The sequence below is a fragment of the Micromesistius poutassou genome, assembly GCF_964030765.1.
Source record: "Micromesistius poutassou genome assembly, chromosome: 2".
Taxonomy (NCBI): domain Eukaryota; kingdom Metazoa; phylum Chordata; class Actinopteri; order Gadiformes; family Gadidae; genus Micromesistius; species Micromesistius poutassou.
Window position 1 is genome coordinate 6,352,682 of NC_140272.1, and position 22,500 is coordinate 6,375,181.

The 22,500-nt window shown below is 52.0% G+C and overlaps 1 protein-coding gene across 1 annotated transcript in view; it reads left to right on the forward strand.

The window, feature by feature from the left end:
- Positions 1 to 19,799, forward strand: part of LOC311338383 (sodium channel protein type 8 subunit alpha-like) — a 26,745-nt gene extending 6,946 nt beyond the window's left edge. Inside the window, exons 7-22 of the mRNA XM_084463655.1 lie at positions 397 to 646; positions 6,010 to 6,248; positions 8,298 to 8,471; positions 8,732 to 9,088; positions 9,691 to 9,864; positions 10,335 to 10,631; positions 12,378 to 12,495; positions 12,758 to 12,912; positions 13,496 to 13,669; positions 15,806 to 15,928; positions 16,398 to 16,682; positions 16,984 to 17,037; positions 17,129 to 17,266; positions 17,503 to 17,607; positions 17,794 to 18,064; positions 18,389 to 19,799. Of these exons, the coding sequence (XP_084319781.1) occupies positions 397 to 646; positions 6,010 to 6,248; positions 8,298 to 8,471; positions 8,732 to 9,088; positions 9,691 to 9,864; positions 10,335 to 10,631; positions 12,378 to 12,495; positions 12,758 to 12,912; positions 13,496 to 13,669; positions 15,806 to 15,928; positions 16,398 to 16,682; positions 16,984 to 17,037; positions 17,129 to 17,266; positions 17,503 to 17,607; positions 17,794 to 18,064; positions 18,389 to 19,554 (4,080 nt within the window). The 3' untranslated portion in view covers positions 19,555 to 19,799. The remainder of the gene's footprint in view (positions 1 to 396; positions 647 to 6,009; positions 6,249 to 8,297; positions 8,472 to 8,731; positions 9,089 to 9,690; positions 9,865 to 10,334; positions 10,632 to 12,377; positions 12,496 to 12,757; positions 12,913 to 13,495; positions 13,670 to 15,805; positions 15,929 to 16,397; positions 16,683 to 16,983; positions 17,038 to 17,128; positions 17,267 to 17,502; positions 17,608 to 17,793; positions 18,065 to 18,388) is intronic.
- Positions 19,800 to 22,500: the final 2,701 nt, after the last annotated feature.

A 22,500-nucleotide genomic window follows, 5' to 3' on the forward strand; every position in this document is an offset into this window, starting at 1 on the left:
CCTCCTCCTCCTCACGCTCCTCCTCCTCCTCCTCCTCCTCCTCCTCCTCACGCTCCTCCTCACACTCCTCCTCCTCCTCCTCCTCCTCATGTTCCTCCTCCTCATCCTCCTCCTCCTCCTCACGCTCCTCCTCACGCTCCTCCTCCTCCTCCTCATGTTCCTCCTCCTCCTCCGCTCCTCATCCTCCTCCTCATCCTCCTCCTCCTCACGCTCCTCCTCCTCCTCCTCCTCCTCCTCATGCTCCTCATCCTCCTCCTCCTCACGCTCCTCATCCTCCTCCTCCTCATCCTCCTCCTCCTCATCCTCCTCCTCCTCACGCTCCTCATCCTCCTCCTCCTCATCCTCCTCCTCCTCCTCCTCCTCCTCCTCCTCCTCCTCCTCCTCCTCCCTGTCCAGACGCTGCGGGCCGCGGGTAAAACCTACATGATCTTCTTCGTGCTGGTGATCTTCGTGGGCTCCTTCTACCTGGTGAACCTGATCCTGGCTGTGGTGGCCATGGCCTACGAGGAGCAGAACCAGGCCACCATAGAGGAGGCGGAGCAGAAGGAGGCAGAGTTCAAGGCCATGCTGGAGCAGCTGAAGAAGCAGCAGGAGGAGACCCAGGTGAGACGCGCGCGCACACGAGGGCACGCACACACACACACGCGTACATACTCGCACACACGCAAACGCATGCACCCAAGCACACAAAAACACACGAGCACACACACACACACACACACCACACAAACGCACACGCACACTCGCAAATACACACATGCATGTACACGCCCACCAAACATACAAACACTTACACACACATATACACACATGCACACACGTATATATAAGCACACACGCACATGCACACAAACACAAAAACACACACACACACATGCACACACAAGCGCACAAACACACACACACACACGCACACGCATGCACACAAACTCATAGATATAAACAAACGCACACACACACACATTCTGTTATTTCGGGCTGTGATACCACTCGTCCCCCAGGCCGCTGCCATGGCAACGTCGGCGGGCACGGTGTCGGAGGCGGCGCTGGAGGACGAGGGGGGGGGGCAGCTGTCCCGCAGCTCCTCGGAGGTCTCCAAGCTCAGCTCCAAGAGCGCCAAGGAGCGCCGCAACCGCAAGAAGAAGTGGCGGCAGAAGGAGCAGGAGAAGGAGAAGGGCGACAGCGAGAAGGTGGTGAAGAGCGAGTCGGACGACGGCAGCAAGAGGAGCGCCCTGCGCTTCCCCGGGAGCCGGCTGGGCCGCAAGGCCTCCATCATGAACCAGGTGAGCACCATGTGACCACACCTGGTCTATCGTGAACCAGGTGAGACCCTTAACCAGGGCCGCAAAGCCTCCATCATGAACCAGGTGAGAACCATAACCAGGTGAGACCCTTAACCAGGTGAGACCCTTAACCAGGGCCACAAGGCCTAAATCATGAACCAGGTGAGGACCATGTGACCACACCTGGTCCATCATGAACCAGGTGAGACCCTTAACCAGGGTGAGACCCTTAACCAGGTGAGAACCTTAACCAGGTGAGCCCTTTTCCAGGTGAGACCCTTAACCAGGTGAGCCCTTAACCAGGTCAGCCCCTTAACCAGGTGAGCCCCTTAACCAGGTCAGCCCCTTAACCAGGTGAGACCCTTAACCAGGTGAGATCCCTAACCAGGGAGCCGGCTGGGCCACAAGGCCTCCATCATGAACCAGGTGAGCGCTGTGAACCAGGTGAGCCTCTCGGGCTGAGGGTTCAGATCCCGCCCTGCCCGCTACGAGGCCGCAGGTCTAGAGTACGGTGGATGTGGGTCAAAATGGTGGGGATTATTTCACCTCTTATTGCCACTTCATGGATAAACCCTTATCTGGTTGATTAGAGCTAAGCCCCTCCTTCATCTGGTTGATTAGAGCTAAGCCCCTCCCACATACGCACTAGAGCACCGTTCTGGAAGGTCTGCCCAGGAACGGGCTCCACGTCCGGTAAGCCTTAGCCACTCCAGCGGTGGCGGGACACTCAGTCCTTTATTGCTCTGTCTGTATGATAGCCGGCCGCCTGTTCCTATAGATCTAGACCGCCGGATTACATTATCTCCTCTGACCCAGTTACTCTGTCCGTCTCCTGCGGTTCTATCGGCCCCATTCTGTCCCTGACTCCCCCTTTCTCCCCCCTCTTCTCCCCCCCCCGCCTCCCTTGCCAATCCACCCCACCCTTCCTCATGCTCTTCCTCATCTTCTTCTTCACCCACCATCCTTCTTCATCCACTCTCTCCCCCTCTCCCTCATCATCCTCTACACCCGCCCTTCCTCACCCTTTGCACCCCCATCTTCCTCCCCCATCCTGCTCCCCCTCTTCCTCTCCACATCCTCCTCATCCTCCACATCCTCCCGCTCCTTATCATCTTCCTCACCCTCCATCCTTCGGGATCCACTCTCCCCCCATCTCCCTCATCATCCTCTAAACCCCCCCTTCCTCACCCTCTTCCTCTCCCCCTCCTCCTCCCCCTCTTCCTCACCCTCTGCACCCCCATCTCCCCCCCCCTCTTCCTCACCCTCTTCACCCCCATCCTCCTCATCTGCTGCACCCACGTTTTCCTCTCCCCACCCTCCTCCTCTCCTCCTCCTCCCCATCCTCCTCTCCTCCTCCTCCTCCTCCCCTTCCTCCCCCTCCCCCCCCCCCCTCCCCCCTCCAGTCTCTCCTCAGCATCCCCGGCTCCCCCTTTATGTCGCGCCACAACAGCCGCAGCAGCATCTTCAGCTTCAAGGGCCGCTCCAAGGACGCTGGCTCGGAGAATGAGTTCGCCGACGACGAGCACAGCACGGTGGAGGAGAGCGAGGACCGCCGCGGCTCCCTCTTCATCCCCTACCGCCGCAACAGCTACAGCGGCTACAGCCAGGGCTCGTCCCGCATCCACCCGCTGGCACCGCATGTGGTGGTGCCCTCCCTCCCTCCTCCCCCCCCCCCTCCCCCCTGACTCCTTGTCCCGACTCCCCCTGGGCCTTGACTCCTCGTCCCAGGCTCTCCAGCTTCCCCTTTGCCTCCGTCTCATTCTATCCTTTGCTCCTGTTCCTGGTCGTACCTTTTGGGGCCCCACCGGGCCCCTGGCCCTGCAGTAGGATGGTTCTAACATGCTAGCTAGGACCTGTCGTGTTCGTCATGTAGCGGGACTGGAGCCGACAACCTAGTTAAACACGTCCCCGCCCTGGCCTCCCCGCTACACAGGCAGCACACAACGCACTGCGTACGGATCATAGAACTAATGGATCAACACTCATTAAGATCGTTCTGAACTTCCTCTGCAACACTCACCTTAACAACACACCTTTAGAACTGTTGTCATAGAAACTCAAACCTCATGGAAGGGAGTCTCTCAATGGACACTCCCTTTAGAACCAAACCCTCAGTATCTCCTTAAGCCTCTCAATTCCCTCAACCCTTCCTCTCGCTGTCTTTACGTTGGACTTGACATCTTGCACTTGATGCCGTCCCGACGCCACCCGACCACCGGGTGGCGCTAAAACACCCAGCTTCACTTTAACAGCATTCCTCCGGCAGCTAGCATGGTGGTGTGACACCCCTTTATTCTCTGGCCAATCCGATTGATTTATCCCTTTTCTACCCATAATCCGTAATCCAACAGAGCATGGTGTAGCAGTGAATGATGTTGTGGAGCGGCCATCTCCTCTTAACATGCATGTCAGAGCATGCATGGGAAGAGTGCTTAGTCATGGGATGTGAACCACGGGCAGATTAATGCAGCGTTGTGCTGAACTGTCTTGTATTGTTGTGCAGAATACTGGAGGGTAGGAGGGGTGACTGGGCGAGTCATGTAATGTGTGATGCCATGGTGTACCAGGTATTTACCTGTGTGGTGTACCAGGTGTGTTTACCTGTGTGGTTTACCAGGTGTGTTTACCTGTGTGGTGTACCAGGTGTGTACCTGTGTGGTGTACCAGGTGTGTACCTGTGTGGTGTACCAGGTGTGTACCTGTGTGGTGTACTAGTTGTGTACCTGTGTGGTGTACCAGGTGTGGTGTACCAGATGTGTACCTATGTGGTGTACCAGGTATTTACCTGTGCTTTACCAGGTGTGTACCTGTGTGGTGTACCAGATGTGTGTACCTGTGTGGTGTACCAGATGTGTACCTATGTGGTGTACCAGCTATTTACCTGTGCTTTACCAGGTGTGTACCTGTGTGGTGTACCAGGTGTGTACCTGTGTGGTGTACCAGGTGTGGTGTACCAGATGTGTACCTATGTGGTGTACCAGGTGTGTTTACCTGTGTGGTGTACCAGGTGTGTTTACCTGTGTGGTGTACCAGGTGTGTTTACCTGTGTGGTGTCCCAGGTGTGTTTACCTGTGTGGTGTACCAGGTGTGTGTACCTGTGTGGTGTACCAGGTGTGTTTACCTGTGTGGTGTCCCAGGTGTGTGTACCTGTGTGGTGTACCAGGTGTGTGTACCTGTGTGGTGTACCAGATGTGTTTACCTGTGTGGTGTACCAGGTGTGTGTACCTGTGTGGTGTACCAGGTGTGTTTACCTGTGTGGTGTCCCAGGTGTGTGTACCTGTGTGGTGTCCCAGGTGTGTGTACCTGTGTGGTGTACCAGGTGTGTTTACCTGTGTGGTGTACCAGGTGTGTGTACCTGTGTGGTGTACCAGGTGTGTTTACCTGTGTGGTGTCCCAGGTGTGTGTACCTGTGTGGTGTACCAGGTGTGTGTACCTGTGTGGTGTACCAGATGTGTTTACCTGTGTGGTGTACCAGGTGTGTGTACCTGTGTGGTGTACCAGGTGTGTTTACCTGTGTGGTGTCCCAGGTGTGTGTACCTGTGTGGTGTACCAGGTGTGTTTACCTGTGTGGTGTACCAGGTGTGTGTACCTGTGTGGTGTACCAGGTGTGTTTACCTGTGTGGTGTACCAGGTGTGTGTACCTGTGTGGTGTACCAGGTGTTTACGGTGTGCTGATAAACAAAAGCGCTCACATTGTCTCCTCCATTCTGAAAGGCTTGTGAAGTTTAATTGTATGTTAGGATGGTGTGTGCGTGCATGTCTGGGAGGGTGTGTGTGGGATCATGTGACTGACGCGGTGCGTGTGTCTCTCTGGGAACAGACCACAGAGGTGGAAGTGAAGAAGAAGCACTCTGGATCCCTGATGGTGTCCGTGGACCAGCTGAACTGCTCCTTCAAGGGGAAGGACCGAGCCAACAGCCAGATGAGCGTGGTCACCAACACACTCATGGAGGGTAAGGCCTGGTCCCTAGGACTCTACCTAGGACTCTACCTAGGACTCTCCCCAGGACTCTACCTATGACTCTACCTAGGACTCTACCTAGGACTCTCCCCAGGACTCTACCTAGGACTCTACCTAGGACTCTACCTAGGACTATACCTAGGACTCTACCGAGGACTCTACCAAGTCCTTTACGTAGGACTTTATGTACAAATAATAATGTTGACAATATCAAGACATTTACAGTTTACTGCTCTTTTCTGCTGGGCTGTTTGTGAGGGCCTCTCCTTAACTCTCTCCCCATCTTTCTCTCCCCATCCACTCTCCCAAACTCTCGATCTCTCCCTGTCTCTCTCTCTCCCCATCTCTCTCTCTCTCCATCTATCTCTCCATCTATCTCTCCCCATCTCTGTCTCTCTCTCTCTCTCTCTCTCTCTCTCTCTCTCTCCATCTCTCTCTCTCTCTCCATCTCTCTCCCCATCTCTCTCTCTCCCCCATCTCACTCTCCCCTCATCTCTCTCTTCCCCCCATCTCTCTCTCCCCATCACTCTCTCTCTCTCTCTCTCTCTCTCCATCTCTCTCCCCATCTCTCTCTCTCCCCCATCTCACTCTCCCCTCATCTCTCTCTCCCCCCCATCTCTCTCTCCCCTCATCTCTCTCTCCCCCCCATCTCTCTCTCCCCATCACTCTCTCTCTCTCTCTCTCCCCCATCTCTCTCTCTCCCCATCTCTCTCCCCATCTCTCTCTCTCCCCATCTCTCCCCCCATCTCTCTCCCCCATCTGCAGAGCTGGAGGAGTCCCAGCGGAGTTGTCCACCTTGCTGGTACAAGTTTGCAAACATCTTCCTCATCTGGGAGTGCTTCCCCTTCTGGCTGAAGATCAAGCACATCACGTACCTCATCGTCATGGACCCCTTCGTGGACCTGGCCATCACCATCTGCATCGTGCTCAACACGCTCTTCATGGCCATGGAACACTACCCCATGACCCCTCACTTTGAGGAAGTGCTGTCTGTGGGAAACCTGGTGGGTGTACAGAGACTAGCCCTGTTGCATGCTGGGATACGCTTCAGTAACAGATGCTTTCCTTTTGGAAAATGGGATTAATTGTATCTGTGTGAAAGGTGGCCATGCCGGAACAATCCCAGTTTCCCAGAGCTGAGTTTGATATATATATATATATATATATATATATATATATATAGTGTTTTCTTCTCTTTTTAATTAATTTCCTGTGGACATACGGTAGCATGTACAAAGCCGGATCTGCGGCCATCTTAAGTAGGTCAGAATTAAGATCCCATGGTTGGTTACGTTTTAATTAATGGGCATGGGGCTGACAGTGAGCAGCCGCTAAATTAATCAATTAATTGATAATTAGGTTTTCTACACAAGGTACACGTGATACGATGATCTATGTCATACATCTGAGTCGTACATACAGCATACATTATCCCTGCTCATAATGAACCCCATGGATCAGATGCTGGGAGAGGGCAGAGGAACGAGGTGTCATGATGTAGGAGGGCTGGTGTCTGAGGAACTCCAGAGCAGATGACCACCTAATCTATGGAGATGATTGGAAACAATACCCTCTGTACCGCACACACACACACGCACACACACACACACACACACACTGACCACTGACTGACTGACTGACTGACTGACTGACTGACTGACTGACTGACTGACTGACTGACTGACTGACTGACTGACTGACTGACTGACTGACTGACTGACTGACTGACTGACTGACTGACTCACTCACTCACTCACTCACTCACAGACCTTTTATGGGGCCTCATTAAAAATTCAGTTCCATTTTAATGCAGCCAACCCGCCTGCTTCCTAAACTCTAAAACGCCGACGTCAGTCCGCCTCTCTCCCCGTCCATTTTGAACCTTCTCCCTCTGCTCCCTCCCTCCCGGTCACCCCACCCACACACTCTCTGTCTCTCTCTCTCTGCTCTCTTCTCCCTCCAATCAATGGTCTTGATCGTAAGCCTTGCAAGCGGCCTCGTCCAAGGATCTATTCCGAGCTTGACTTGACCAAATTCAAAGCACTGATTCGGTTCTCGCCCAATCGGCTTTCAACGCGTGACACGATTCAAACGCCAGTGACCAGCAGCCGGCAGATGCTCTGTCTGCTGTCTGCTGTCTGCTGCCGGGCGGAGCGGGAAAGTGAGGTCATGGGGATTGGCACGCTGTCAGAAGAGGAAGCGGAAAGGAGGCACCGCTGCGGTTCTGGAGGATGATGGGTGCAGTGGACCACTGGGTGGGCACTGGGATGGGTGCTGGGAGATGGACAGTTTAGGGTCCTTAGCTACAGTGCTGCTGCTGTGATACTACACTGCTGTTACTGGGATATACAGTGGTGCTGCTGGGACAGTACAGCACTACTACTGGGACAGTACAGTGCTGCTACTGGGACAGTACAGTGCTACTGGGGCACTACAGTGCTGCTACTGGGACATTACAGTGCTGCTGCTCTGACCTTACAGTGTTGCCACTGCTAGTGGGATACTACAGTGCTGTTACTGTGACCGCACAGCGCTACTGCCCCTGCTGCTCTATGACCTTGCTCTGTCTGGAGAATCACCCAGAGAGAGAGAGAGAGCAGTCCTTTTTTAATCAGCAGCACATCAAACCAAACGCTACGTAGGCAAAACTGCAGCTTTCCACTCACTGCTTACGCTCCACTTTCCCCCTCCTGCAGTCGTCCGTGGAACCACATAAAAACCTCAGCTGCTTTCGCTTTGTTTTCTGTTCCTTTATTTTTTATAATTTGTTCCCAAAAGCGCAGCAGAGTACTGGAGCATCGTTTGCAGATACAGTATATGCTGATATTTAATCATTTAGGGCTTTATACCTTCTTTATTTAAAATAAAATAGATTTTCTAAAAGAGTTGTAACTTAAAACAGATGATCATATGAGGGCAAACTTGAATTCACTCCAATATTAAAGTGTTTATTGCCGTGTGCCTAACCCTAACCCATTCTGTATCAGTATTCAGTACATTGTTATGTAAATATATATCCCTGTGGCCAGCCTAACATGACCTTCGACCTGCAGGTGTTCACGGGGATCTTCGCTGCGGAGATGTTTGCCAAGCTGGTTGCCATGGATCCCTACTACTACTTCCAGGAGGGCTGGAACATCTTTGACGGCTTCATCGTGACCCTGAGTTTAGTGGAGCTGGGATTGGCTGACGTGGAGGGTCTGTCGGTGCTGCGCTCCTTCCGATTGGTGAGTGGCAGTAAGGGGGCGGAGCTTCACCCGGTGGTAGATCAGTTGGAACCTCCTGGTATGTGCTCCGCAGGTCTCTGCTCCAGAAGGTCTCTGCTCCAGGAGCAGACCTTTAACGGCTCCTTTTGGGAATGCTTTGAATCGCAACCAATTTGAACTTCTTCTGCTTCTCCTCCTCTTTTCTTCTCCTCTTCCTTCTCCTCCTTCTTGTTCTTCTTGTTCTTCTTGTTCTCCTCCTCCTCCTCCTCCTCCTCCTCCAGCTGAGAGTGTTCAAGCTGGCCAAGTCGTGGCCCACCCTCAACATGCTGATCAAGATCATCGGTAACTCGGTGGGTGCCCTGGGGAACCTGACCCTGGTGCTGGCCATCATCGTCTTCATCTTCGCCGTGGTGGGCATGCAGCTCTTCGGCAAGAGCTACAAGGACTGCGTTTGCAAGATCGCCGAGGACTGCGTGCTGCCGCGCTGGCACATGCACGACTTCTTCCACTCCTTCCTCATCGTGTTCCGCGTGCTGTGCGGCGAGTGGATCGAGACCATGTGGGACTGCATGGAGGTGGCGGGCCAGACCATGTGCCTCACCGTCTTCATGATGGTCATGGTCATCGGCAACCTGGTGGTAAGGAGTACAAAGATACAAAGGAGAAGGCAAAGGAGGGGCAGAGTTCACCTGGACTCTGCATAGCCTCCCCCCTTACCCCCCACATTAAGTGCCAGGACGTACAACATACAATAAGTACGTAATACTTATTGTATGTTGTACGTCCTGGCACTTAATGTACGCACTTATTGTATGTTGTAGATCCTTGCACTTAAAAATAGTATTTAGCGTTGTGTAGCATCTTATCCTAGCTATCTTTGTTGTATACGGGGAATGGGTGAAACTAGTGATTGTTAGTGCTTGAAACTTGGTTCTATGAACATCCTTACTGTACCAACAGCGGCATATTGTTGTTTCCCTTTTTCTTCTTAGAAATGTACTTATTGTAAGTCGCTTTGGATAAAAGCGCTGCTAAAGGCCCTAAATGATATGTTATGTAAACGATTGGAATAGATGGGACTAACACCATGAGGAGCTGATTGTTGTTTATTCATTATGCTTCTATTAGTTTGGATAGAAGTGCCTCAGGGGTGAACAATAATCAGTCAGGGGTAGGGGTGTGGTGGGGCCGTGTGGGCCGTGGTTGGTGCGTTTTGTGACGGCCCCTGCCTGTGTTCCAGGTGCTGAACCTGTTCCTTGCCCTGCTGCTGAGTTCCTTCAGCGCTGACAACCTGGCCGCCACGGACGACGACGGCGAGCCCAACAACCTGCAGCTGGCCATGGCGCGCATCAAGATCGGCATCGCCTGGTTCAAGGTCCACATGCGCATCCTCATGGCCCACATCCTCAAGAAGGTAACCGTGGAAACTTTCACACCACCAGACCGACTGGTGTTTGTCTTCTTTGTGTTTGTCTGTGTCATCGTAACGGTTTCAACACGACTCGTCGTTGGATTAAACAAATGTTGATTTGATTCCTCACCTAGACTCGGCGTAGCCTCCCCCCCCTTACCCCCCACCCCCCACCACACCCCTCTTACACACTTATTGTACGTCCTGGCACTTAATGTACACACTTATTGTATGTTGTACGTCCTTGCACTTAAAAAAAGTACTCAGCATTATGTAGCGTCTTATCCTAGCTATCTTTGTTGTATACGGTGAATGGGTTAACCTAGCGATTGTTAGTGCTTGGCAATAATATAAACATCCTTACTGTACCGACAGCGATATAGTGTTGTTTTTCTTTCTCCTGACAAATGTACTTATTGTAAGTCGCTTTGGGTAAAAGCGTCTGCTAAACGCCCTGAATGTGAATTCCTCAGCCCCTCGAGGACGAGCAGAAGCCTCTGGACGACATGTACGACAAGAAGCTGAACTGCATCGCCAACCACACGGGCGTGGACATCAACCGCGAGCTGGACTACGCCAAGAACGGCAACGGCACCACCAGCGGCATCGGCAGCAGCGTGGGCAAGTACATGATCGACGAGGACTACATGTCCTTCATCCACAACCCCAACCTCACCGTGTGCGTGCCCATCGCCGTGGGAGAGTCGGACTTCGAGAACCTCAACACGGAGGACTTCAGCAGCGAGTCGGACGTGGAGAACAGCAAAGACGTGAGTACAGGACCGGTGTGGCCGCGGTGCGGCATGGCTGTTTCTTCTTCTTTAGTTTATCAACCGGCGTATCGGTTTCACCTCATGTTGTAGGAGGATGTCGGGCACAAGGTGTCGCTTCGCAGCGTATTATAATCGCTGGATTGTTTCCAGCTGCACAGATGTTACCGAAGTTGATATTTGATATCAATGAGGGCTTATGAGTATTGTGCGTAGGTGTCGGTGTGAGATGTCTCAGGACAGTCTGGGACCTGCTGCTCAGTCTGTGTGGATGGAGGGAGGGGAGGAGGGGAGGACTGACCAGAGACAGAGAGGGGGAGGGGGGGGGGAGGCTGAGGACTGACCAGAGACAGAGAGGGGGAGGGGGGGGGGGGGCTGAGGACTGACCAGAGACAGAGATGGGGAGGGGGGAGGCTGAGGACTGACCAGAGAGGTTTGAGCTAGACTCAGCACCGCTGCTCTCTCAGGAGTAGATCCCCACCGATGCTCTCCTCATGGTCTGAGATGTTTGATCCACACTGGGAGGGGGGGGTGACCTTGGCCTGGTTAGCAGAGGTAAGCAGGTCCAGACGACAGAGACAAGCAGCCTCCTCTCTGCACCTGCAGTGTCTCTCCAGGCTCTTCTCTCTGTCACCCCCACGCCCCCCGCCCACCAACACCACCCACCAACACCGCCCACCAACACCGCCATTGGAGGAGGACAGAGGCGCTGTCAGCCAATCATAGAGAAATAGAGGGAGGGAGGCTTCAGGGCTGTGGTATCCCAGACAGAAGGAGGGAGAGGGGGAAGAGAGTGAGTGAGAGAGGGAGGCAGGGAGGGAGGGGGAGAGGGAAGAGAGAGAGGTAAGCTTCAGTGCTGTTGTAGCCCAGACAGAAGGAGGCAGGGAGGGAGGGAAGGAGGGAGGTAGGGAGGGAGGGAGGGAGGAAGGGAGAGAGAGGGAGGGAGGGAGGGAGAAGCAACGAGAGGTAGAGACACACAGTGAGAGAGAAAAATGGGGAGAAGGTGAGACAGCGAGAGAGTGAGAGAGAGGGAATGCGGCCGCTGGCTGCCTGCTCAGGATTCTAAAGTGCAGCATCATTCTCTCGTCGTGCAGTGGATTGGCTCACTGCATCCGGGACTGCATGTGTGCCAGTGTGTGTGTGTGTGTGTTCTTCAACACCCTAACCCTGTAAACACCACTGCGCCCCGATCCACCTTGACTCATTGTCCGGTGCGGTGAGGATGAATCACCGAGGGCGGGATTCACTCCACTCTCATGTCTCAGCCCTGAATCTAAACACAACCCTTTCTCTAATACCGCCGTCTCCTCAGAACCGCTTAGTCGTCAGGAACGCACACTGTAGTGTTTACAGCCGGTGTGTTGTTGTGTGAGGATAACACTGTCACCTTCCTCGCCGGTGCAGCGGTCGCACTCCAGGGTTCCTGACGTCGTCTGGGACGTCTGTGACTCCCCAAGGTCACCTCAGTGGGGGAATGATTCAGTGGAGTAGAGGGGCCCCGACACGACAGGGCACCCCCAGGGTAGAGCCCCCCTGCTCTGTGGAGCACCTAACCCTGACCCCCCTGTGTCCTCTGGTCCGGAGGATCACCTAACCCTGACCCCTGCTCCGGGTCGGGGGGCACTGCCTAACCCTGACCCCCTGCTCAGTGCATCACCTAACCCTGACCCCCTGCTCAGTGGATCACCTAACCCTGAGCCCCTGCTCAGTGGATCACCTAACCCTGAGCCCTGCTCCTGTCCCCAGCTGGACGACACCAGCTCCTCGGAGGGCAGCACCATCGACATCAAGCCCGACCTGGAGGAGGTGGCGCTGGTGGAGGTGGTGGAGGAGTACCTGGACCCGGACGCCTGCTGGACCGACGGTAGGGGGTCCCCCGTCTCCCCCATGTTGTCTTCCCCATAGTGTCTCCCCCATGTTGTCTCCCCCATAGTGTCTCTCCTATATTGTCTCCCCCATATTGTCTCTCCAATAGTGTCTCCCCATAGTGTCTCCCCCATAGTGTCTCTCCCATATTGTCTCCCCCATAGTGTCTCCCCCATAGTGCCTCCCCCGCATTGCCTCCCCCATATTGTCAAACAGAAGTGTCAGGCTCATCGTACCTGTTCTGTTTCCCTGACAACCAGAATGCATCGCCAAGTACAAGTGCTGCGACGTGCCCATCACCCATGGCTGGGGCAAGCACTGGTGGTTCCTGAGGAAGACCTGCTACCTGATCGTGGAGCACAACTGGTTCGAGACCCTCATCATCTTCATGATCCTGCTCAGCAGTGGAGCGCTGGTAAGACCCCCACCGCTGGTCCCCCCCCGTCTTTGCCCGTCATCCCGTTTCTAGATCTGAAATTGTTTGCGACCTCAACTTTAACTTTTGTGCGTCTGCTTCCACGCTAATTGTTTTCACCCAATCACACACACACACACACACACACACAAAAAAAAAAACACAGACAAAACACACACACACAAGCAGAGGGGTGTGGGGGGGCTCTGCATGGACCGAGGATTTCAGCATGTGTCATCAAAGGCCAGGAAGTAGCTGCTGTGCGTTTTCCTCCGGCGACGCGGCCTGATGGCGCCGCTAATGGACATCAGAGTGCTGTTGGTCCCGCCACCCTCCATCTCTGTGGAGGATGCCCGCCAGATAGTGATCCGAAGCACTTATGTGTTGAGGGGGTGAACACGGGCAGCCGGAGTTCAATGGCCTGAGTGCCCCCCCCCCCCCCGGAACACAGCCGCTCTCTAAGACACGCCCATGTGCTGTTTCACCTGAAACTGAGATCAAGGAATTCAGCTCCACATTAATCATCCCACCTTTGTGTGTGTGTGTGTGTGTGTGTGTGTGTGTGTGTGTGTCTCTCCTCCAGGCCTTCGAGGACGTGTACATCGAACAGAGGAAGACCATCAAGATCATCCTGGAGTACGCCGACCGCGTCTTCACCTACATCTTCATCCTGGAGATGCTGCTCAAGTGGGTGGCCTACGGCTTCGTCAAGTACTTCACCAACGCCTGGTGCTGGCTGGACTTCTTCATCGTGGACGTGAGTCTCCCGCCCCCACACCGACGCATGGACGTCTCATTATTTCAGTATTCGTCTGATTTCACGTAGTGTAAACATCGTATTCTGGGGGTCTACAGTACCAATGCCAATCAAAATGGAATTTAACTGAGATGGTGTGATTCTGTTTGACTGTTAACGCCTGATCCACAGACGCAACAAAACATTGCGTCACTAAAGTCGTACACACAAGCCCATCTCCTGCTCCACGTTCCAGACCTCCTCAGACGATGTGCTGAAGGCTGCTTCCAGGATGAGGCCCTATCAGGGATCTGCTCTCAGGAGAACCACGGCTCTCTTTACCGCTCTGCTGTTCAATACGTTAAAGTCAAACGGTTCCTTTGTCCGTTTCGGGGCCCGGGAGAGGGAATGGAGAGGGGCCGTTAACATCTGAGCGTTCAATAATGTCTAAAACAGATATCCTGTATGTAATGCATTAGATAGTATAGATCAATCAATAGGTATTGATTCAAGTGATCTATCTGATGTTCTCCAAGTGAACGTAGAACACGTGACCGGTGAGTGTTCTCCTCTGTTCTTATTTAATACCTGATGACTGGCTTCGTGGAGCAACGTGTTCCCTAACGTTCTGTAGGTTCACAACCTCGTTTTGGGCTAGCGTCTCCGTAAGCCAGTGAGCGTCCAGCTGAACCGTGCCAGCGAGGCTCATGGACGCCCTCCTCCCCCTGGGGTGGAGCGCAGTGTGGTAGGACACCCATAGGGTGCAGGGAGCAGGGAGATCTACTCAAGCGTGCGCTGCCTAACCACCCCTTGTCTCCCTCCCGGGTAGGAATCCCCACGGCCTGGGTAGGGTCCCGGTGGTCCGGGTTCCCCCGGGACACGTCCTCCCGGTGGACTTTATGACATTCCCACAGTGATCCCGGTGACTCTGGGGAACGACCGGAAGGGTTTTAAATGTCTGCTGGAACCCGAGCGTACCCACCACTGACCTGTCCTCTCTCTCACACAGCAGGTGTCTCACAAAGTGTATGTCTCTCGCTCTAAGGTAGAGAGAGGCTGCTGCTGCTGCGAGAGAGAGGGAGAGAGGGAGAGAGGGGGCACTGACAGGGGCCGTGTGTGAGGTCCAGGGTAAGGTCGATGTGTTGTGTGACGGCTCTTCCTTCGCAGGTCCTCCTCTCCTCCTCCTCCTTCTCCTCCTCCTCCTCTCCTCCTAACCCCCTTGCCCTCCCCCTCCCCAGAGAGTAGTCCCCCCAGCCCCCCCCCCCCTCTCTCCCTGTGTAACTCAGGCTGCTCTCTTGGTGTGTGAACCAGCGTGTGGTTTCCTTTCCGTGTGTCTCGTGGTAATCTCCTGTGCCGCGGTAAACTTCTGTGTTGTTGTGCAATGGCGTTTTTTTCCTCCTCCTCCTCCTCCCCCCGTCGTCTCCATCTTCTCTCCCTCTCACCGTTTCCACCACAAGTTTCTTTCCAGGAGTGCTGACAGCTTGTCGTAAGCTGCTCAGCGGGCTTCACCCCTGTTTGCCAAACTAAGAGCAAACTCAGTTAATCGCAAACTAAAACACATATCCAGAAAAAAACTTGGGGGAGTGTCGTGGCTATCTCTCTTAACGTTCTAGCTCACCTCCGTTCTAGCTAACCGTCTCTCTACCTAACTATCTAATCCTACCGGCCTAGTCTCTGTTGTTATCGTCCCCTTCTTAAGTACCGTCTCTCTCCGGGCACCCCTTAAACGTGTGCTTTCTTCTGCCCTACCCCCTCTCCACCTCTCTTTCTCTCCCCTATTCCTTTTCTCTCTCTCGATCCCTCCCTCTTCCCTTTACTCTCTCTCTCTCTCTCTCTCTCTCTCTCTCTCTCTCTCTCTCTCCTCATTTCCTTTTCTCTCTTGATTTTTCTCTCGCTTTCCTTTTCTCTCTCAATCTCTCCCCCTTTCCTTTACTCTCTTTCTCGATTTCTCCCTCTTTTTTTCTCTCTCTTTCTCTCCCCCTTTCATTTTCTCTCTCTCTCAATCTCTCTCTCTTTCTCTCCCCCTTTCCTTTACTCGCTCTCTTTCTCTCCCCTTTCCTTTACTGTCTCGTTCTCCCCCTTTCCGTTACTCTCTCTCTCTCTCTCCCTCTCTCTCTCTCTCTCTCTCTCTCTCTCTCTCTCTCTCTCTCCCTATAGGTGTCCATCGTGAGCTTGATAGCGAATGCGTTGGGCTACTCCGATCTGGGACCAATCAAATCGCTCAGGACTCTGAGAGCTCTGAGGCCTCTGAGGGCCCTCTCACGTTTCGAAGGGATGAGGGTAAGCCAGGGACTGTCGGTAGGACTGGCCCCAGGTCAGCAGCAGAGTCACCATGCTGGAGGTTACACCTTAGACTCAAGGGGAACTCATCGATCTCCGAGCTGCACCAGAGAACAAGGAACACTGTCTTTAACACATACCGTAGCTTCAGGTGACCCCGACATATCTGTAGTCAATGCTGATCGATATTGTTTTCAAATGTTGTGTGATTGACATCACATCCTATAACTGATCGTCCGGATATATTCTACAAAAAAAAATTTTTCTCTTTATTTGCAAGAATCGTACCATCGAAACTCCGGACCCCTCCCACTCACTAATTACAAGCAAATAAAATTAAAATGAATATATCTAATATATTCTGCATTCTTAAACGTTGACCTGGGGCAAGAGTCCCTGCATGTGGACGAGGTGTTCCTGAGGCCCTCGGAGACTCTATGGAGACAGTAGCGTTCCCTGTGCTCCTCAGGTGGTGGTGAACGCGCTGGTGGGAGCCATCCCATCCATCATGAACGTGCTGCTGGTGTGCCTCATCTTCTGGCTGATCTTCAGCATCATGGGTGTCAACCTGTTTGCGGGGAAGTACTACTTCTGCTACAACGAGACGTCGGAGGCCATGTTCCTGCCCCACGAGGTCAACAACAAGACTGAGTGCATGGCCTACATCAATGCCAACTTCACCAACGTGCGCTGGAAAAACGTCAAGATCAACTTTGACAACGTGGGCGCTGGATACCTGGCCCTGCTGCAAGTGGTGAGCGGCCGTCCGTCCCGCTCTCAAAGTCAAAAGTCAAAGTCAGCTTTATTGTCAATTCCAACCAATGTACAAGACAAATAGAAGAACCAAAATTTAGTTTGTCTCTGACCCACGGTGCATTAAGTATAAAAGGATAAAATTAGGTAAAATTTTATAAAATAAGTAATATTTACAATAAATAAATTCTAAATAGTGCAAAATAGTCCTATTCCATAATAGTGGAATAGGACAAAGGTAGGCAAAAAAGTGTGTGATGCTGCTGAGCAGAGGTCTCACGATTGTGTCTTCTTCCTCACAGGCCACCTTCAAAGGCTGGATGGACATCATGTACGCAGCGATAGACTCCAGAAAGGTAGGCGTGGCCAGAGGGCCCAGAGTAGTCATTGGCTGATGAGTATTAGAACATGGTTGTTTAGATGTCTGTTTGATTTGGGGGTGCTCAGGTGGAGGACCAGCCCATCTACGAAGACAACCTGTACATGTACGTCTACTTTGTCGTCTTCATCATCTTCGGATCCTTCTTCACCCTCAACCTCTTCATCGGTGTCATCATCGACAACTTCAATCAACAGAAGAAAAAGATAAGCTGGTTTCCTCCTTGATAATGCAGACTGCAACGATGGCTGTCAAATGTATGACTGGGACATTATTATGTTTAACAAAACCATGATTTCTCTCTCGGATGGTGAACTAGGTGGTTTGTATAATGGGACTTCCCCTGCCAGCTCAGTTTCAGCCATTGAGAAAGGGTGATTTATAACGACCAGAACCTTTCTCAGAGTTCAGATTGTAACCATTTCTCTCTTGCCTCCGATACTTTGGAGGTCAGGATATCTTCATGACGGAGGAGCAGAAGAAATACTACAATGCCATGAAGAAGTTAGGATCAAAGAAACCACAGAAACCGATACCCAGGCCACTGGTAAGGACTGGAGTCACCCGTTCTCCATTTTGAATATCGCCACGGCCAATGACCTTCGACCTTGACGGCGGCATATAAGCATGTGAAGATAACTGGTGGTGCTTCTGACAGAGCTTCTCCAGCCAGAGTCTCTCCAGCCTCTCAGCCCTGCCTCACGCTCCTCATCTCCCTCTCCCCTCTCTACAGAACAGTTTCCAGGGCATGGTGTTTGACTTTGTGACGCAACAGGTGTTCGACATCTCCATCATGATCCTCATCTGCCTCAACATGGTCACCATGATGGTGGAGACGGACGACCAGACGGACGAGACGGAGCACATCCTCTACTGGGTCAACTTCGTGTTCATCGTGGCCTTCACCACCGAGTTCGTCCTCAAGCTGTTCGCGCTGAGGCACTACTACTTCACCATCGGCTGGAATGTGTTTGACGTGGTGGTCGTCATTCTCTCCATCGTGGGTAAGCCTTCGGATGGGAGGGAATGGTTGCTTTCTCCTCTCGTGGAGGTCATCACGATGACAGCAGAGACCTGTGTTTGGTGAGGTGTTAGAGATTATCCTGCACTGCCTGAGAGTGCAGAAAAAAACAAAACCTGCTCTTCTGCATTGACCAGGCATGGAGAGAATGTTGGTCGCAGGGTTTGATGTATTTTGAGAGCGAAGAGTCCCTGGTGGGCTCAGCCGATTGAGGTCTCTAGTGGCTCTCTCGCTGAGACCACCATAAGTCATCACCACACTCTTCTTTACAGTCGGACTGATCATGTGTTCTCTGCTTCCATTTCAGGGATGTTTCTGGCGGAGTTGATCGAGAAGTACTTTGTCTCGCCGACCCTGTTCAGGGTGATCCGCCTGGCCCGTATCGGCAGGATCCTCCGCCTCATCAAAGGAGCCAAAGGCATCAGGACTCTGTTGTTTGCGCTGATGATGTCCCTGCCCGCCCTGTTCAACATCGGCCTCCTGCTTTTCCTGGTCATGTTCATCTTCTCCATCTTCGGCATGTCTAACTTTGGCTACGTGAAACACGGGGCCGGAATCGACGACATGTACAACTTTGAGACCTTCGGCAACAGCATGATCTGCCTGTTCATGATCACCACCTCGGCGGGTTGGGACGGCCTGCTGCTGCCCATCCTCAACTACCCCCCCGACTGCGACCCCACCCTGGAGAACGCCGGCACCCCAGCCACGGGCGACTGCGGAAACCCCTCGGTGGGCATCTTCTTCTTCGTCATGTACATCATCATCTCCTTCCTCATCGTGGTCAACATGTACATCGCCATCATCCTGGAGAACTTCAGCGTGGCCACGGAGGAGAGCGCCGACCCGCTCAGCGAGGATGACTTCGAGACCTTCTACGAGATCTGGGAGAAGTTCGACCCGGACGCCTCGCAGTTCATCACCTACTCCAAGCTGTCCGACTTCGCGGATGCCCTGGACCAACCGCTGCGCGTGTCCAAGCCCAACACCATCGAGCTGATCGCCATGGACATGCCCATGGTGAGCGGGGACCGCATCCACTGCCTGGACATCCTGTTCGCCTTCACCAAGCGCGTGCTGGGCGACAGCGGCGAGCTGGACATGCTGCGGCAGCAGATGGAGGAGCGCTTTGTGGCGGCCAACCCCTCCAAGGTGTCCTACGAGCCCATCACCACCACCCTGAGGCGCAAGCAGGAGGATGTGTCGGCCAAGATCATCCAGAGGGCCTACCGCTCCTACCTGGCGCGGCGCGGCTTCGTGTGCAAGCGGAAGCAGGCCAACAATAAGGTGGAGAACGGCGGGACCAATCAGGACCATGAAAAGAAGGAGGGCACACCCTCCACCGGCTCGCTGCCCTCCTATGACAGTGTAACCAAACCTGACAAGGAGAAGCAGGACGACAACCAGGAGGGCCGGGGAGGAAGGAAAGAGAAGGGAAGAAACCAGAAAGACGTCAGGGAATCTAAATGTTAGAGCTTTGGAGTAATAATCCCAATAATAACAATAATAATTATAATAATGTAACTTCAAGCAAAGCGAGAGGAAACCATCTAACCCACACAGATGTACAGATTATTTCATTTGCAAGTAAGAAAAAGAAAATTATTCAATAATTTTGTTTACAGACTTCATTCTTGTATCAACGCAGAGAGAGGCCGCCTGATCCGGCGCAGCTTGAAGACACTTGAACTCAATGCCGCCCAGACATAATCAGCGTACTGTGCCACGGCGTTGCATCTGCACTACTGATCAAAAACAAAAAGGGAATGAAAAAAAAAAAAAAAACACTGAAGAGATGTGCTGGGAGGGCAGACGCTCAGACCAGTTCCACTGGGAGAGAGACTAGTAACTTCTGCTAGAGCACGAAGGAGAGGAACTCACTGGGGAACCGAGATGTGGATGCAAGCAAACGGATTTCCGTGGGGGGAAAATAGTCTTGGGGGTGCAGGGTCGGAGTGTTGGGGGGGGGGAGGGGGTGGTGGTGGGGGGGTAACGGAGGATTGTCTTCTTCATAGAGTGAGTCAAGAGGAAGGAGCGGGGGACGAGAGACATAAAGACCCAGAGAACGAGGGTTTTCCTTGGTTTGTTAATGCTGATTATCCTTGTATCTCCACTTCATTTGAGAGGCAAAAAAAATGCAAAGAGGTAAAAAAAAAAAAAGAAAAAAAAAAGAACAATAGTCAATATTTTAAAGCGTGTCACTTAACTTCTCGACTCATTTTATCTTTGTTACCCACATCAAATGCTTTTTCTACATGGGCTTCACACCGATTGGTTAAGGGTCTGTTTATTAAGGGGTCACCTCGGGCCAAGGGCTTACATTTACTCAGAAAGATTTCCAAACAAATACATAAATAATTGTGCTTGTTCAATGCATAGAAATGACTTGCATGATGGCATGTTTTGATCAGAAATCTTGCATGAATAATCATAGTCCACAAAACACTAATACTCAGACCACGGCGATGGCTGGCGCTGCCTCCAGGCATTGTCGGAAATTGAACGTTAGATCAAATCATTTGTTTGACAAGGAGACGCGATATGGGGGTTGATAATCTAACATGGAATCCTATTTTTTCTCTCTTAAAACAACACTTTTAAAATGGAAGATATTATAACTGTTGCCTACATAGACATGGAGGAGAGCGCTGTCGGCGAAGGGGGGTGAGGGCCGCGGAGAGCAGACGTGTGTCTGCTGCTCTGGAGACGGTCAGTGTGGTGGTGGTGGAGATAATGGATGACTGTGTATTATGGGATTGTACTGTTGGGGAAAAAAAATACTGTAAGAATATAGAAGCTTATATTTATAATTTGTATGCAGCATTCTCACCTCTGTAATGTATCATACCATCTGCCTTTGTTTGTTGCGAGGGGAGTTTTAAGAGTGTCTTAGGCAATCAGTGATCAGGAGGGGATTTCAGAAGGTGTGTCAACTTAATTTTTCCCGGTCTGCTTCCTCTGTAAGCGGCGGAGCGTTCTGGAAGGGCGTGGAAGGGGTTGTGATGAGTTCAACTATTATTGTTCCGTTTTGAAAATGGATTTGGCTCATTTGCACATGTTTTTGTCTCCCTCGGCGTCTGTCGGTCTAATAATGTATCTTTCCGTGGCTGATCCTGATTTAACACATGTTTGAGCCACATTCAGGACGAGGGGGAGGGCGACGGTCTTGTTTGGTGGGTGTCTGTCAGCTACTGGCATGTTGGAGAGAGCGAGAGAGAGAGCGAGCGAGAGAGAGAGAGAGTAATATTCTGAATGGATGGAAGATATTGTGTGGAGAAGCCAAAGAGACCTGCCTTGCCGGTGGGATTGGGTCGTATGCCCTGCCCAGTCTCTTTTATCCCTGTCATTACTCGACAGAGAGACCCTAGAAATGTATGCAATGCTTGAAAAATTCACCCCTTTTTCTCAGGAGATATTATAGATGCATTATCATGAGCTCTGCAACTAAATGCAAGTGAATGTGACGAGAGTATTTATGAAAACATGTTTTACTCTTTTTGTGTTATATGCCACGCTGAGGGACAATGATGGTGGCCGGGGCCCTGTAAGGGCCCCCGCCAAGCCAGGGGCCACTCGAAGCTTCCTGCTTGTGATGCTTAGAACTATAAGGCTAGACGCATATGGGTCATATGGAACATTTTGCTGGCCTGTAAGTGGCGTGTTTGTATCGGTAGCAGATTACATTTGTGGTAAATGTCACCATGGACTGTCACCTGGTCTCAATAAATTACGGTTAAAACAATACTATTGCTCACCCCAATAATAATCACGGATTTAGAACACACTGTGAGGAGATGTCATGGGAGTAGACTGGTGGACGTAGGTACGAGCAGCACACTGATTCTTTGTTTGGAGGCTCAGAGGACATGCCCCGGAGCAGCGTTGACCCCCGTGGTCTCCAGCCTCTCATTCGCCATGTTTCTTCATATTGCTATACTGCATAATAAATACCAAATAACCAACAGAGCAATGGATGCATTGTTATGGTACTGTGAGCCGAAGCACCACACCAGAGCTTTTTGCACTTCCTGTTGTGCGGTGATGTCACTTCCTGTTTATGAAAACATTACCCTGGTCCCGTTCGGGTTCTGTGGTGTCCAGTTGCTGCATGAGATGACATCAGTGTGGGCGTCAACTTGAACCAAATAAAACTGAATGATACGCATAAATGCTACTGCCGTCCGTTTTCTCAAGACCTCCGTGGACAACAGGACAACTAACAAAATAAATACGAATATACACAGCTATACATCCATTTGGGGAAAAATGTACAGTCCAGGCTATGTTGTATACGGCACAAACTTCAGAAATTAAGAATGGATTTTTAAAGTCTATAAATAATGTAATATACCATTTTATTTTAACGGCATGCGTAGTTTTTTGTAAATACAGAATTACTTAAAAACTACAGCTATTAAT